The 15351-nt window shown below is 36.4% G+C and overlaps 4 protein-coding genes and 1 non-coding gene across 6 annotated transcripts; 2 read left to right on the forward strand and 3 right to left on the reverse strand.

Annotated features, from left to right (window-relative positions):
* Positions 1–210: 210 nt before the first annotated feature.
* LOC111200417 (pre-mRNA-processing factor 19 homolog 1) lies at positions 211–4780 on the reverse strand. The gene is made up of 18 exons (XM_022691529.2): positions 4589–4780; positions 4419–4504; positions 4181–4252; positions 4030–4092; positions 3626–3712; positions 3339–3480; positions 3129–3250; positions 2828–2944; positions 2638–2733; positions 2498–2557; positions 1988–2062; positions 1785–1889; positions 1524–1640; positions 1360–1437; positions 1182–1266; positions 1041–1092; positions 817–887; positions 211–727 (listed from the first exon to the last, which is right to left on the reverse strand). The coding sequence occupies exons 1-18, from the start codon at positions 4599–4601 to the stop codon at positions 600–602; spliced, it is 1569 nt and encodes a 522-aa protein (XP_022547250.2). The 5' UTR covers positions 4602–4780; the 3' UTR covers positions 211–599.
* Positions 4781–6714: 1934 nt separating this feature from the next.
* On the forward strand, positions 6715–9937 carry LOC106424288 (two-component response regulator-like APRR5). Of its 2 annotated transcripts, XM_013865036.3 has the most exons (6): positions 6715–6799; positions 6909–7077; positions 8267–8953; positions 9046–9237; positions 9330–9455; positions 9545–9937. In XM_013865036.3, exons 2-6 carry the CDS (start codon positions 7036–7038, stop codon positions 9650–9652), a joined length of 1155 nt encoding a protein of 384 aa, XP_013720490.2. In that variant the 5' UTR covers positions 6715–6799; positions 6909–7035; the 3' UTR covers positions 9653–9937. The 2 variants fall into 2 exon arrangements, with proteins under 2 accessions (XP_013720490.2, XP_022547248.1); XM_022691527.2 differs by lacking the exons at positions 6715–6799; positions 6909–7077 and adding an exon at positions 8100–8191.
* Positions 9938–10277: 340 nt separating this feature from the next.
* Positions 10278–11585, reverse strand: LOC111200416 (60S ribosomal protein L23). Its single transcript, XM_022691528.2, has 3 exons — positions 11464–11585; positions 11091–11375; positions 10278–10614 (listed from the first exon to the last, which is right to left on the reverse strand). The coding sequence occupies exons 1-3, from the start codon at positions 11474–11476 to the stop codon at positions 10490–10492; spliced, it is 423 nt and encodes a 140-aa protein (XP_022547249.1). The 5' UTR covers positions 11477–11585; the 3' UTR covers positions 10278–10489.
* Positions 11586–11758: 173 nt separating this feature from the next.
* On the forward strand, positions 11759–11876 carry LOC125577515. Its single transcript, XR_007315924.1, has one exon. It is a non-coding gene; the product is annotated as a U5 spliceosomal RNA (small nuclear RNA).
* On the reverse strand, positions 11771–15183 carry LOC111200650 (CRIB domain-containing protein RIC3-like). The gene is made up of 4 exons (XM_022691882.2): positions 13429–15183; positions 13170–13289; positions 12977–13077; positions 11771–12752 (listed from the first exon to the last, which is right to left on the reverse strand). The coding sequence occupies exons 2-4, from the start codon at positions 13225–13227 to the stop codon at positions 12252–12254; spliced, it is 660 nt and encodes a 219-aa protein (XP_022547603.2). The 5' UTR covers positions 13228–13289; positions 13429–15183; the 3' UTR covers positions 11771–12251.
* Positions 15184–15351: the final 168 nt, after the last annotated feature.

Below are 15351 nucleotides of genomic sequence, written 5' to 3' on the forward strand. Positions count from 1 at the left end.
TTTTTGATCAAAAGATGGATCATATTAGATAAAATCTACCAGGTTCATAATTAATATTAAACATTTTTTTACAGTCCATTTGTTATGTTTTAATTACAATGAACACAGTTAACGAAAATGCTAACAAATTAAACTATTTAAAACATATACCGTAGTGTAAAAACAGCTACAGTGGTGATGAGATATTCATCATGATCTTTGATAAGAATGTTAAGAATGAATATATGTTTGACGATCCTTTGTAAAACTTTGGCAGGCGCAATTGGTTAGTGAAAATTACACATTTCGATCAATATCATTATCAAACAGTACATTAATCTCATGCTCTAGTTCTATGGATCATGAGAGCAAGCGGGTCTTCAGTGGGTGCGGGAATGCCTTTTGGATGCTGCTTAAGATCGACTCAAGGCCTGCTATGGTCACTAATGTGTTCCACCAAATCCCGTTTTCACCTTTCGTTTCTCCGAGTTTGTAATTGTCAGTTTCTTCTATGTTGTATCTCAATTGAAATCAATACAAGTATCCTTCAGACAAAATATAAATAAATAAGGTAAGGCACGAGCTACTCTTGGCGGTGAGACTTCAGAGGCATCTTCTATTCATGAATCTTGTGCAGAATCTTCAGTGCTGCCATCGCTAGCTAAACCGAATATCCTGAGGTTACGGTCCATTGAACCGACTGCTACGTATTTGGCGTCTGGACCAAACTTAACACATGTTGCTTTACCTGCAAGTTTAATGGATTTACAATGTCTGCATAATAGACTTAAAAAAGGAAGAGAAGAACAGTGAGTTCAAAAGCTTAATATGACATACCTGTACCGGATAGATCAGGAAGTGTCTTGACTGGGTTCCACTCTGCTTTTACACTCGCCGTTTGGAATACTCTGAAACGTTGAAACGCGTAAGTGTTATCATTAGTCCGATCCACTAATGCAACATACACGGCATTTCCATTTATCACAGGTTCTTGAACTTGCACAACTCTCTTTTGAATACTTAGTTATCGAATGCATTGTGTGTATCAATGTAAACCTCACCTTATATCTGAAGCAGCAATGCCAAGATAAGATCCGCTATGGTCAAACTCCACTGCACAATAAGTTCCATCCATGTCTTAGAATTATGAATACCACAATCAACAAAATGGACTAGTGAGAAGTGCTCAGATGGTTGAATACCTGAGTTTGCATCTGGAAATTCAAATGTTCGGAAGTTCTTTAGCTTGCGCAGGTCCCACAATCTAACACCATCCAGCGCAGCAGTCTAAACAATTTCAAGACAAAAGAAAATATAGATCAGTAAAAGTTGAAGCCGGTGATATTGGTCTTTCTGTTTAGTTGGGGTCAAAGTACCCACCGCGAGGAAATAACCATTTTCAGAGAATGATACAGATGTGATTTCTCCAGTGTGTCCACCGAACTTAGCCACGTTTGCCTATTAGCCCATCGAGAAAGATGAAATTAACGTGGGAACAGATGGAGTATACTAAAAAAAGCTTGATGATCTCAAGGGGATTTTACCTGACTCTTTACATCCCAAATTTTGACAATAGATTGAGCAGTACCAGTTCCAAGAATGAGACCATCAGGATGGAAAGCAGCAGCCGTGTAATCCACCTTTTCGGAATCATCTGTTACCTGAATAATAGCAACAAGCATGAGAAAGACACTTCGGAGAGTAAAACTAATGTTTCTCATGCTTTCTATAATCATTGTACGAGGAGAAAAGCTGAAACTTGAAAAAACAGGTATCAGTTGCTTGTGGATAAGAAGTTTGCGAACCTGTGCAAGGCATAAACCGGACGACATATCATAAAAGCACCACGTACTGTCAAGCGATGCCGACACAAAGTATTTATTCGTTGCATGGACAGTGACAGCTCGCACCTGAAAAGACATCACACGTTATAACAGAACAAGTACAGTACTACAGGTGATAGATATTGTATGCGAGTATAGCCTAAGCTTTTCAGTTTTATCCTTACCTCTGCAGAGTGATCTTTCAATGTATGTCTACAGGCATAGTTCCCATCCTCGGAACTCCCCCAGATACGGACTGTCTGCAGAGTGTCAAAACACCAAAATCAGACGAACAGTGATGCATATTATCATGATCAAACATAGCAGAGAGACCGCAAATGATAAATGGTGTGATAAACAAAAGTTACGAATGAAATGCATCAAGGTAAATATTTAAACAAAGATAGCATCACGAGTTATAAGGTGAAGTAAACTTTTAATGGGGACGTGTAACACTAGGATCTCTTTAGATAGTCTCATAAGTTATTCAAAGATGCATGATGACTTTTACAAGAACTAGATATGTGAGCATTAACTAAAACATTTCTACAATCTAAATGAGCAAGTTCTCTATACTACTTGTTAAGATCATGCAATACTCAAAGAAGGACTATAAATTCCTATACGGATGTTGTACAAGCACTACACAAAAAAATCATCGGATCTCAGGTTTGTATATAATAATTTTGGCTTACCTTGTCTGATGAAGCAGTCAAAACAAGATCGGTGTCACCTACAAACTTAATACTCGTAACCTGCAAAAGGAACATGTCAAACACAAAACAAAAGAGAAAAGACTAGATGAAAAACATAGAAAACTACGGAAAATACATACCTTCTTTGAATGACCAGTCAAAGTTGACAAGATTTGTCCAGATGCACGATCAAAGAGAACGGCAGTTGTATCGATTCCTCCGGTGGCAATGACATCCTGATTATCAATATCAACTCAATGCAATGACTTCCCAGAACAGAAAACAACATCAAGTGATGAGTAGAAACTGAAGAGGTTCTAGGTGTCAAACCTTAGAATGTAGGATGTCCATTGAAAAAATACCAGGTTTGTTGGTCTTGTGAAGTGGATGGCTTGAGAGTTGGGTGAACTTCTCCAGAGCATCAATTGAAGCCAATGTTGGAGGGATCTAGCAAACCAATGAGGAAAAAATTATCAAGACAAAAGGGCCACGTGCAAGATCTAACAAAATACAAACTACAAATTTGTTGAACGTATGGTATGAACAATAAAATACAGAGTTAGCATGTAATTCTCTAATGAATTCTACTTTCCAACCAAGATACCAAGATATCTGAAGCTAGATGTATTACCTGTCTCTTTTTACGTTGCTGGGAAAGAGCAGCATTACAATCTGTTAGTTCTGTAATAACTTCAGTCGAAATTCCAAGACGCATTTTCTTTGCATCGGGACCTTGTTCACCACCATCGGCAGCTTTTTGCAACAGTAAAACATAGCAATTTGTTACAAGATAATTGACTACATATCCAACTCATTTTGGTAAGAGAATGTACATGCATACCTCGTTTACCATTACTAAGAGTAGCATTCGCAGTGGCAGCTTCGGGGGCTGCAGGTAACTGCCTTTCAGCCTCTGAAAGCAATTGTCGTGCCTCGTCTCTTTCTTTTTTAAGCCTAGCAATCACACGACAAGCAGCATCATGCTGCAAAGAGAAGGAAAAGCGTATCCCAAAAACTCCATCAATCACCTTTATTACTAATACTTAATGGAAACGTCCAGAAAATAAAACTGTAATACATAAGCAAAGCATATATCAGGTGGTGGCACAGGCAGTTGATAAAAAATACCTGATACAAAGCATGACTTAGCTCTTGCCTCGCAGTATGCAGTTGTTGTTCAAGTGAAAAATTTGTTAGCATCAAACTATCCCATTCCTGAAATATCAATGAAGTTATACATTTATTTTACAGAACTCAACATAATAGTGAACAATCCTGTCTTAATAGCAGTAACAAATGAACGGATGAATCAAGCACAAGCTTTACTAAAGAGTAGAGTGCAAATATGCTATGCTAAATAGCTTAAACAGAGACATGGACCTAGCCATGTATAATCTATCAAGTTCTTAGATCCACACAGCTCTACTCTACATAATCCTTAGTGGGAAGAAAGGAGTTTTTTCCAGATTCAGCAAATACAAAGCCTCGGAAAGAAAGCATGAAAAAAAATAGCAAACAATATAAAAGCTTACAGTTTGGAACGCTCCGAGTAATCCAGGAATACTAGCTGTGTGTAATGGTTTCGGTTTTACAATCTGCAAAACAGTCCCCAAGAGCGAATCAGGCTGTGATAAGTTTCTCCAAACACTGCTCTATGACAATTAGACCCAGTAATTGCATTACCTTTCCAGTTTTGATGGCAACAATGTCATCAATGGTGTGTGGTTCACCAGTAACTGGACATTTCCCATAATCCTACAAGGCACCGAAAGCACTTAACAAAATCATTACCAGACAAGTCCCTTGAACATACACAATTTGGAAACCGGATGTAAAGTTTCAAACTTTCAGTGTTTGACTATAATGCATTATATCAAGCTGATAAGGATCTTACTAGATAGGAGAAAAGCGAAGAGCTTACTGATATATGCCTCTCGATAAGCCGCTTCTCGTAGAGCAAACCCGTCTTCTTCGAAACCATAGGCTCCACCGGAACTTCGCCGGAAACTGCACGAGAAGCAAACCAGAGTGTCACCAAACGAATTGAAACCGTAAATTGGCAAATATAGGAGGAAGAGAAAAGAGTCTTACTAGCACAGTTCATCTTAGTATGAACGAAGACGATGGATAAGGAGAAGACAGTAGAATGACTCAGCTCCTTAGTGGCTGAGCTAAGGGTTTATCTATCTACTCCGGTCCGGAGCTAGCTAAACGAAATCGCGGAGGCCCGGAGGAGGAAGCAAGACGGAGAGATTTAAGAGAGATTACAGACTTACAGTGCAAGTTCCAGATCTTTTGTAATAAAAGTTGGGCCTTTTATGATCCCAAGATTTCGGAGATTTTGGGCTTTTTATTAAGCCCATTAGTAAACGCGCGTTTTCCATTCTGTTTGAAATTTTTTTTGATAATAATATGCCAAAAATGATATTAATCATAATGAAAAGCATTCCCTCTTCAATAATACTGGAAAAAGTATATAAGGATTCCCATTCACATAGAGTATCTGATTTTTGTTAAACAAGTAATCCTGAATTTTCTGTCATAATAAAACAAATAAACACGAATTAATACGGATTTTTTTTAATACTACAAAATGAAGCTTTCAGAGAAGAACAAACGGGATGCGATGCTTATTGTCTTCCTAGATATAGGTTTTAGATTCTAATTACGAAACTTACAGAGTCTTATCATGATTAGTCCCGTATTATACAGTATGGTAGTTATTAGGAACATTAATTTGTTTTTTTTTTTTTTTTGAAACAGGCTTTAAGAACATTAATTTGTTATACTTTACCAAATATTAAATCAATTATTGTGTCCTATATTGTACAACATCTTCCTTCTATGATCATGTAACATTTTTCCAAAAATATATACATAACATGTTGATCTTTAAAATTCATTTTTGTTTTTATAGTTTTTCCTTTTTGAATCTGCATTCTTGTCTGAAAGTGGTTGTTGATAATATATTTGCGTGTGCAGTATTGCACTCAAACCTTTTGTAGTAGATGCTCATACATATCTCCAAAGTATTGATTCATGGAATCAGCTTTGATCTCAAGCTGTTTCTTTTTCTTTCTGCCAACAAAAGTATATAGCTGTTTACATTTCCCTTCTTAAATAGTTTATTGCCACTCCATTTCCCCAGATTTCTCTGAAACTCGTAAATAAAAAATAAAAAATAAGAGCGGTGATATGCATTGTATTAAAACAACTATTCTGGAAACGAATCTCAGGTACACCTTGGGACGGGGGGATAATTAGATACTCATGCCAATGATTTTCAATGCTTGACAACTTCACAGAACCGGAGACCTTAAGATATTCACAATACCCAAAAATACTTTGATTCATTGTTCAACGTTTATAAATAAAATAAACAAAAGATATAATAGTTCAGTTTTTTTTTTTGCTGAAATAGTTTAGCTGTTTGTATTTTGTATAAATATATATCTTAATGTTGTTGTTCTTAACATTGGCACCCAAAAAATTGGCATGCACGTTCCTTACGTTACCTCGATCAATATTCTGATTTATAAACTTATCTTTTCATCTGTTATCTATGACCATTTCAATATTTGGTTATGGCTGTGAGATAAATTAACAGCAGCATAGAAAACGACAACTCGAAGCATGATATGCTAAAAATATCACTATCACAGAACTTTTATCCAGAGGAAACCATTTTCATATGAAATTTTTAGTTTTCGAATTTAACTAAGCATCACGTAACTGTTTTTCATGATATATAAAATATTTGACTCTAGACGTTCTGATTTATGTAAATTTGTCAATATATTTAGCTTCACTGACTTGGTCCTCTTTTCCACGTCTTATCAATATGAAAAAAATAGCAAGTAAATAAATTAGAAAACGAAAAATAAAAGATAGAAAACAAATATTACTAAAAATAAAATAGAAAGCTAATTCTATAAATAAAAAGCTTAATTTAGTGCAAGTTTCAGTCAATAGGTCAAAATAATCGGAAACAAAAGAATTGGGTCAAACTCCATTACAGGTCAACCAAGTCACCACTTAGGTGGGACCAAATTCTCCACGTCAACTAAAATACATAAATTCCACCCAATCATAACGCGACATGTCACGCTAATGAGAAACTCTAGGACCAGCGTGTTTACCGTGAAAGTCCACGTGGCATTTCTCAAGGACTTATTACATTAACACACACTAGTACTTTCCTATATGCAGATACATACACATATACATACACATTTAACGGAAACTATATATAACTTTGTTGCGTTAACTTGCATAACCTCCAATTAGTTTCTCCAGAAAGCGGTAAGAACATTTTCTTTTCTTCTCTGTCTTAAACAGAATTGTTTTTTTGTTCTGTTTGATTAATTACTACCCTTTCTCCAGTATTAATTCTATGGATCTTCTTGTTCAGATACATCACTCCTCCCACACATTCTATAAAGCATTCAAGAAGCCTTTCTTGGGAAATTTTCTCTCTTGATCTTTCCCAGAAAATCTTGGCATCACGTTGGAGTCCATACAGAAACACATATATAAACATGTCGCAGGACGTAATTTCGTCGCATGAACAGCTCTCAATGGTATACTTCTTAGTTTTTCTTCTTAATTTATATCATTCGTCAGTGATTACTTTCGCTATATATGCAAACCAAATTTCGTGCAATGCTAATTAATTGTGTGTATTTGAATCTGCTTTGATCCCTTGAATGCATGGTTTATCTTCTTGATTGTATCGGAAACATAATATACAAAATGTTTTAGTGTGTTGATTAGGCATGCATGCATGTATCAAACCGCTCCGAAAAAAATATCTATCATCTAGAGACAGTTAATAGTTAGGCAGTAAGGCTGTATATTTGAATGGAATAGTTATTCTATTCTGAAATCTAAGTTTCTTTTAGGTAACGTCGTTTTCCAGTTATTCCATTTTATCTTCTTTTTCAATTTGCTTCATTGCTTTTACTCTCTCTCTGTCTCTCTCTCTCTCTTTTTTTTTTTTGTGATTATTCCCTACAATTTAGTTCATCTCCCAAAACATTGAAACGACAATTATGATGATATAGTTTACATGGCTAACTCTTGTTAGCCAACCACAGATCGCCACAAGACTATATAGCATATATAACATTAATTGGTTATTATGTTTTTGATATTACGTTGTAGTATTAGGTTATTTAGATTAATGCTTGTCAGGAATACAACATTGGTTATTTTCCCTACTGAACATATATAATTTAACTTAACGTAACAAAATATTTACTCACGACCCACGCCCTTAGTTTTTTTTAATCCTGATATAGACATGATAAATATATCAACTTGAATGGAAAACTGATCACATGAATTTTCATTAAAATGTCTAATTGATATACAAAAAAGATTCTTGTTCTTAATGAAGCCTTTATTTTTTAAGTGTGAAACGTTTTAGATGTTGGTTCTTACTAGGCAATGTTCTTTATTTCTCGACGCAAAAGAAACACAGAATCCAAAAACTTTCCTTTTATGGAAACTCTCCCTCTGGTATCGTTAATTTTTATTTATCTAGATTCCCTCTTGATAAAACACACGAATAATCTGATCATATAAATAACATGTTCTCTCTAAACAACTGTTTTAAGCTAATAGGGTATCTTAATTATTGTTTCTTGCTTTGCAAGTAATCCGTCCAAGTAGCTTTTTATGCAAGTCTTCAAAGTATGTCACAAAAATAAATAGGTTTACTATGTTTTTCAGCTAATTACCATCTCACCTTGTTGTTTTATCTTGCAGGATGAGATCACAAGCCCTCTCACCGCACAAATCGTCGATTTCTGTGATCCACAGTTCTTTCAAGAGACCTTTAATCAAACTTCTGAAGTGACCTCTGCTTCAAATTGTTGTGGCTATGTTGAAAACAACAACAACAACGGTTCGAAGCAAGACCATGAAGACAACAACAACAATAACGAGAACGGGGACTTATCCATCATATTTGATTCACAAGACGATTTCGATAACGATATCACAGCTTCCATCGATTTCTCTTCCTCTATTCAGTTTCCAGCGTCTGATCAACTCCAAGACCAGTTTGATTTCACCGGAGTTCAGCTTCATCAGCCTTCCAACGTCCTCTACTCTTCCTCATCTTGTGATCCCCTGCCTCCGCCTTTATCGGTTTTCGAAGATGATTGTCTTTCTTCTGTCCCAAGTTACAATATTGGCTCCCTAAACCCTACTTCCCCTTCTTGCTCTTTCTTGGGTAATCCCGGTTTACCAACTTACATGTCTGTAACCGGGAATATGATGAATACCGGTTTAGCCATGGAGAGATCCGGTTTTTACTCTGGGAGTATCCATCTTGGTTCAGATTTTAAACCATCACATGATCAATTGATGGAGATCCAGGCTGATACTAGTGGAATGTTCTTCCCAGATTCGATTAAACCCATCTTCAATCCAGAAAATCACCATCTCCAGGTACAAATTCCAATATAAATATATAATGAAACCGGTATAATAATCCGGTTAAATATATGTACCCGGTATTTACCGGATTTTGTTTGAAATAGACACTTGACGGTGGAGAAAACCAGAACCACCTTGTGGCAACACCGGTTCTTCCACAGTGTGGAACAGATATAACCGGTTTAGACGATGGGAGTGTCAACAAAGTAGCTAAACTCACTGCCGAGCAGAGGAAAGAGAAGATTCATAGGTACATGAAGAAGAGAAACGAGAGGAACTTCAGCAAGAAAATTAAGGTATCTTCGCTTAACCATTATAACCAGACACCAGACTAAACCATTTGTTATCAATATACCGGTTTGGTTAAAGTAAAGTTTTGTTTAAACAGTATGCATGTAGGAAGACTTTGGCTGATAGTCGTCCAAGAGTTAGAGGAAGATTTGCAAAGAACGATGAACTGTGTGAACCACATAGACATGGTTCTTCAAGCCATCACGAAGAAGACGATGATGATGTAAGATTAATATGGTTTTATAACAGTTAAAACCGTATGAACTTTACGTTTTTGATATGATAAACGTTTTAAACCGGTTTGGTTTGCAGGTGGGGGTCAAGGAGGAAGAACAATTGGTTGATTCTTCAGACATATTTTCACACATAAGTGGTGTCAACTCTTTCAAGTGCAATTATCCAATCCAGTCTTGGATTTGAGTTTGATTATATGGTCATATAATCACAAAATAGTATTTTATAGAGGTTTATTTGTATATTTACTAGTGCAATTTTTAGCCATGACTCATATTTTCTCGGAAATATTTAGAACATAAGAAGAGAGAGAGATGAATAATGGGTTTAGGCAGGTCATGATGAATAAAACTGTAGTGAAGAGAGAAAGGGTTTGTTATTATGTTACATAGAACATTACAAAGTTTTGTAGATACCCTATCTATTATTTATAATGTCTATTGTATAATAATATTAGTCATTTGAATACCACTTGCAAGTCTAGAACTTACAAGACTGAGATGTTCTTGCGATGAGCAGTTGCAACAACCAAACTTTGATCCTGAACAGGTGAATTCTAGTGGAAAGCAACCTTCCACCAATTCTTGAACACATTAGCTATCAACAAGAGTTTCTTCAAAAGTGCAGGTGGGGGACTGAACTTATTGAAGATCTTTAACAGGTATGGATGCTGTGATTCCTCCCGGGACTATTTAGGGCCTGAACTATGGACATTCGAACTTGATTGAAATGTAAAAATCTCAAGGAAACTGTGACTTGTGGAAGATAGGACTTTGATTGTTCCATAATTCTTTTCCATTCGTAGAGGTAATAACATTCAAGTTTCGGCATTGACATTTCTTCGTTACTCAGAGAAATGTCTCAAGTAACCAAAATAAACGAATGTCGTACATAATGTCGGAAAATCAAAATACCAACTACCAAAATCCTCAAATTTGTTTTTGATATATTTAGAACTCCCAACAATATTCAGAAAGATAATCAAATGCACGCCATAAAAGACCAATTAGTGACTGATCGATCCTAGACAATGGCATTGGCAGCACTAGCAATCCTTGGCCAGAGATCAGCGCACTCTTTACCAATGGGACCAGTGATCGCAGAACCTTTCATTTCTCCCTTGGGGTTGACGATGACTCCAGCATTATCTGCGCAATAGAAAAACAAGATCACCAGATTAGTATTTTTTTTAACATATACAATCACCAATGGGATAACTAAACAAACAATTGAGAAGAAACAATGATAAAGTGATATATAGAGTCCATATGGAGCAGAAGCAAGCGTTAAAGCAAATAAAGCATCTGTAACGAAGGACACAATTAAGTTTACCAGACTTGTAACCGTATCAAACACCCTCTAAAACGTGTCGGTGGATACTTGACTTAAGCCTGGACAATGGATAAATCTTTATAACCAATCAAAAAAATCTAAATAACCATTAAATTCAGACATAACCAAACTAACACTAACTATTCATATTCAAACCAAACAAGCTATCGATAAAAAAGACAGAACAAGGCGTTAAAGCATTAAACTATCTGTAACGATGAACACACAACTCACATCACGAAACCTAAATTCAAACATTCAATTAACCGTTTAAAGAAAGTAAAAAATTTACCTTCGAAGTACATGAAGACACCATCCTTTCGGCGCCAAGGCTTCCTCTGCCTAACGATGACAGCTGGCATAACCTTCTTCCTCAGATCAGGCTTACCCTTCTTCACTGTAGCCATCACCATGTCCCCGACGCAAGCTGAAGGCAACCTGTTGAGACGACCCTTGATCCCTTTCACGGAAATGATGTAAAGGTTCTTAGCACCCGTGTTGTCAGCGCAGTTCACCGTCGCCGCCACGGGGAGACCAAGCGACATCCTGAACTTGTTACCCGACGTACCTCCACGTCCTAATCAGGTGATCAAAAAACACCATTAAAGAAATGTATAAGCGCAATTGAAAAAAATCAACGACGAGGAGAAAAAAAGAGAACGAACCTCGCTTCGACATTTTTTTGACGGCTTGAGCAGACACCTGGTGTAAGAAAATTAGGGTTTGTGTCTCTATATAGCGTTAGTGTGAAGGGTTTTTCTCACACTCGGGTTAAGTGGAAGAAGATGACAGCTTGTGTTTTAAAGCCCAACTATTAAAATTTTCTAGGCCCATTTAAGCCCAGGAATATTTACTTTGCGAAATGAATGTCTTTATACGTCCCACATCGAGCAGGTGGAAGTAACAAGCAGCAATAGTTGTAGATAAGTAAAGGTCTCGTTCGGAGTTATCGAATCACGCAGCCATGTGGTGAGCACAAAGCGAACTATTCTTTCGCCTTTTACTAAAGAATACCGTGTGCTCTCCACGCTTAAGTGGCATACGCCTATTTTTGGAGGCTTTCCACTTAATAGTGGATCCCAACAACTTTTTAGTCAAAGATTGTTTAAAGTTCCTGTTGTGTCTGAAACGGTAATTTAAATTTTTGAAGGAGTGTAATAGAGGCGAGGTTGTTGGAACATTACCATTTTGTTTTGTCTTACTCGATTCACTACTAGTCTCTTATGTATTTTCTTATCATAATATGTCCTCCTCAATAGTTGGATATGCTACAATTGTATCCATAATGTTAATTAGTGTATCTCTAACAGCGCCAAACTACTAAGAAAAATTAAAACTGCGTTTATTTTCCTAGCTTTGATCTTTCTTCAGTAGAATCATTATGTTTTTCTCTAAGGAACAGTCAAGAAATACGAAAATAATTACAGCCGCATGTGACCGACCAAAACCAGTTTTAGTCTTTGTCGCCAGTATTATTATCATTACATGTACCGTCTGATTGAACAGTTGATTTCTCCGGTTTAGCTTTGGTCTTCTTCATGGACACCTCTCCTCCTCCTGATCCTTTCACCTTCCTATGACGCGACGAAGACTTCCTATGAGAAGCAGAAGAACTGTCTGAAAGTTGATTAGAACCTTCGTCCTCGTTAACCGAGACAACAACACGCCTCCTCCTGAGCGATGGATCATTCGATGAATCCAACGACGCGTGCCTACTCCTGTGGTGACGTCTCGAGGGTCTTGGTACCATTTCCGATGGTAAGACGTTGCTGTTTCGCCTCGGAGGAGAACCGTTTTGTGACTCGGATTTACGCCTTGTCTTCTTGTGCTTTGGTTTATCAGGTGGAGGCAACAACTCTTGTAGTCCAACTCCTTCTCCTACTGGATTGTTGTTGGCATCTCTTCGAGAAACTACTTGACCATTCTCATTTCCTTGAGGGTTGAAGTCATTCATCTACATTTTTAACCTATGATTAGTATACTTATATGTATGTGGAGATAAATACGTAGAAAGTGTTCTAAAAATCAGCAACAAATCGGTTATAAACAAAACGATTTTTCTATGACGATTTATTTTAAAATGTTGGTCTAGACGGTCTATGCGCCCGTCTATCCATTTTTTTTAAACATTAGTGAGTTAACTTATACATATATGACGTAGAAATGTAGAAACCGTACCCAGCTTGGTGCATTTGATGCGGGACCATCGGATCCTATGTGGGCGACATGCTTTACATCGGTGGGAAACCCGATCTGGATATCATGGTCTTTACCTTCATCTGCAATTATATATTTTCATCATACAAAGATCTGGCTTGTGTCACAAGAAACGCAAGATGTTTCTGTAAGTTGATGAGATGAGGAGACTCACCGAAAATCTGAGTAATGTGGCGAAGGCCTTTAAGAAAGCCTTTCACGGACGTGCTCATCTCGGGAGGGATGGTTTTATGTTAGAAATTCAGATGCTGCAACTCTGTGAATGCGCCAAGCCCTAACGTGCAGAGCAAACAAACATAACAAATCAATGTTCTGTCATTCAAGGAGTCTTAGGAGATTAAGAGAGACTGCAAAAGTAACATTTAAAACGTTCGGACTTAACAAAGAATGTGATGAGATCAGAGAATGTAAACCTTCATCGCATTGAGTTTTATTTTTTTTCTCTTAACAGGGAATGGGAAAGAGGGCGAGATCTAGAGAGACTCGAAATTAGGTTTCAGACAAGTTCTTGGTTGAGAGGATGAGGGAGCGCACTGGATTGTATTTACCCAAAAGATGCAAATTTATCTTTTTCAAGGATTTTATTTTTACTGCATGTTTATATATATATTTATAAATAGATTTCTTTCTATTTTAATGGAGGCAACGTAGAGTTAGGATTTTGTTTTGGTCAATTAAGAATTTGATGACTTTATTGATGTTTGGTTTAAAAATTGGAAAAATGGTTCAATACCATATCGATTTGTGAATGTATATGGAGGTTGTGAATCGAGGAAATGACTTGTGAATGTATATGGAGACTTGATAAATAGTTATACTTGAATCTATGGAGACTAGAATAAAGTTGTGATATTAAGTCGATGACTGAGTGATTGGTACGTTATGTTGATACATGATCACATTATTATTCATAAAACCTTTTTCAATGTATAGTATATTAATCATTCCAACAACAACAATAAAACTTATTATTATTATTATTCCAAAGAAATACATATAGTATACTTATCATTCCGACAACGACAATAAAACAAAATAAGACAAAGAAACAACAAAATAAAAATGCGCTCTCCAAGAGCCCTAACTTCTCCACTGAGAATCATACTTTGCTTGTTTTATGTCGAAGAGTCACAGCCTCAATGTCAAGTCGATGGAACCACTCTCGGTTGCAGTATCTTGCGACGGTCTCCGTTGCTCCAGCTGGCAAAGAAGCGGAAGCGTACGAGAACTTTCCGATGCCATCGCCGGAAAAAAATTAATCAGCTTCGGCTTCTCCTGCTGGCCAAACAAAAAGTTAGAATTGTTGGCCGGAGTGTTAGCCGGACATCCTTTAAGAAACATCCCTTGTTCATCTATATGACCACTACGGTAATAATTCAAGTAGAAACCATTCCTCCCCGACATAGCATGATTAGGGTTCGGGTAGTGGTGGCGGAAGATGGTGGGTGCGGCGGCCGCAGAGGAAGAGAAGGTGGGGAAATGATGATTGGAGTGAAAAGTGTTGCAGTGTGAGATTAGATCCTGAGGTGTTAAGAAGATCCGGTTACAAAGGGAACATTTTTGGGGTTTTGAAACATGCATGAAATCCTTTCTCATGCTAAACCCACCTATCATTTTCTGTATATATATCTTTATATGTATTTATAAATGAAGATGCAAGAGATTGAAACACATCTATTGAACTATTTATATACAAATTTATGTGTAAAAGTGAGGAGATGCATGCATGATGCCAACCCTATTTTGAGGAAAATATATTTACATGTTTGTTAATATTGTCTTAATTTGATATGATATTGATGATGATGAAGAATTTGAATTACATGCCAGCATGTATTGACTTTTATTCACATTTTTTAGAAAAAAATATTTTCTATAGAAGAAAAAAATATATGTATATATATATATAGATGTGTCTAATCATATAAAGAAGTCACCATTTTAAGTAAAACTGGATAGGTATGGTGTGTTCAATGCTAGTTAAAATTTTGGAGTAGTAAATGTTTTCATTTTGGGAAGGATATTAATGGGAGGTAAATTATTTGTTGGCAATGAATCCACCACCTTTGGGAATTTTAGATTTATTTTTGTTGTACATTTTCAAGAAATACATTTCTTAATTGCTCCTCTGTATAATATTTCTTTTAGTAAAATTGCAATTAGTCATTTGGAAAATATTAACAAAAATGAATTATATGTTCCTGGTCTTCTATGTGGATATATTATTGACCAAGTATAACGACTTATACATCTAGAGTATGACTGGTGACCAAGTGAATGAAGAGGAATACTATGTTTTTATTTAACATAATCTAAAGACTGAAACTCTGAAAGAC

Source organism: Brassica napus, chromosome A8, assembly GCF_020379485.1.
Source record: "Brassica napus cultivar Da-Ae chromosome A8, Da-Ae, whole genome shotgun sequence".
NCBI lineage: Eukaryota > Viridiplantae > Streptophyta > Magnoliopsida > Brassicales > Brassicaceae > Brassica > Brassica napus.

Coding starts and splice junctions, on each gene's coding strand:
- LOC111200417 (XM_022691529.2), bottom strand. Junction 3,481..3,625: donor TAAGTCATGCTTTGTATCAG/GTATTTTTTATC, acceptor TTCTCTTTGCAG/CATGATGCTGCTTGTCGTGT. Junction 1,267..1,359: donor AAAATGGTTATTTCCTCGCG/GTGGGTACTTTG, acceptor GAAATTGTTTAG/ACTGCTGCGCTGGATGGTGT.
- LOC106424288 (XM_013865036.3), top strand. CDS start 7,036: ATGTCGCAGGACGTAATTTCGTCGCATGAACAGCTCTCAATG. Junction 7,078..8,266: donor CGCATGAACAGCTCTCAATG/GTATACTTCTTA, acceptor TTTATCTTGCAG/GATGAGATCACAAGCCCTCT. Junction 9,456..9,544: donor ACGAAGAAGACGATGATGAT/GTAAGATTAATA, acceptor TTTGGTTTGCAG/GTGGGGGTCAAGGAGGAAGA.
- LOC111200416 (XM_022691528.2), bottom strand. Junction 10,615..11,090: donor TGTCTTCATGTACTTCGAAG/GTAAATTTTTTA, acceptor TCTATTGCGCAG/ATAATGCTGGAGTCATCGTC.
- LOC111200650 (XM_022691882.2), bottom strand. CDS start 13,227: ATGAGCACGTCCGTGAAAGGCTTTCTTAAAGGCCTTCGCCACATTACT. Junction 13,078..13,169: donor CCACATTACTCAGATTTTCG/GTGAGTCTCCTC, acceptor ATATAATTGCAG/ATGAAGGTAAAGACCATGAT. Junction 12,753..12,976: donor CATCAAATGCACCAAGCTGG/GTACGGTTTCTA, acceptor TTAAAAATGTAG/ATGAATGACTTCAACCCTCA.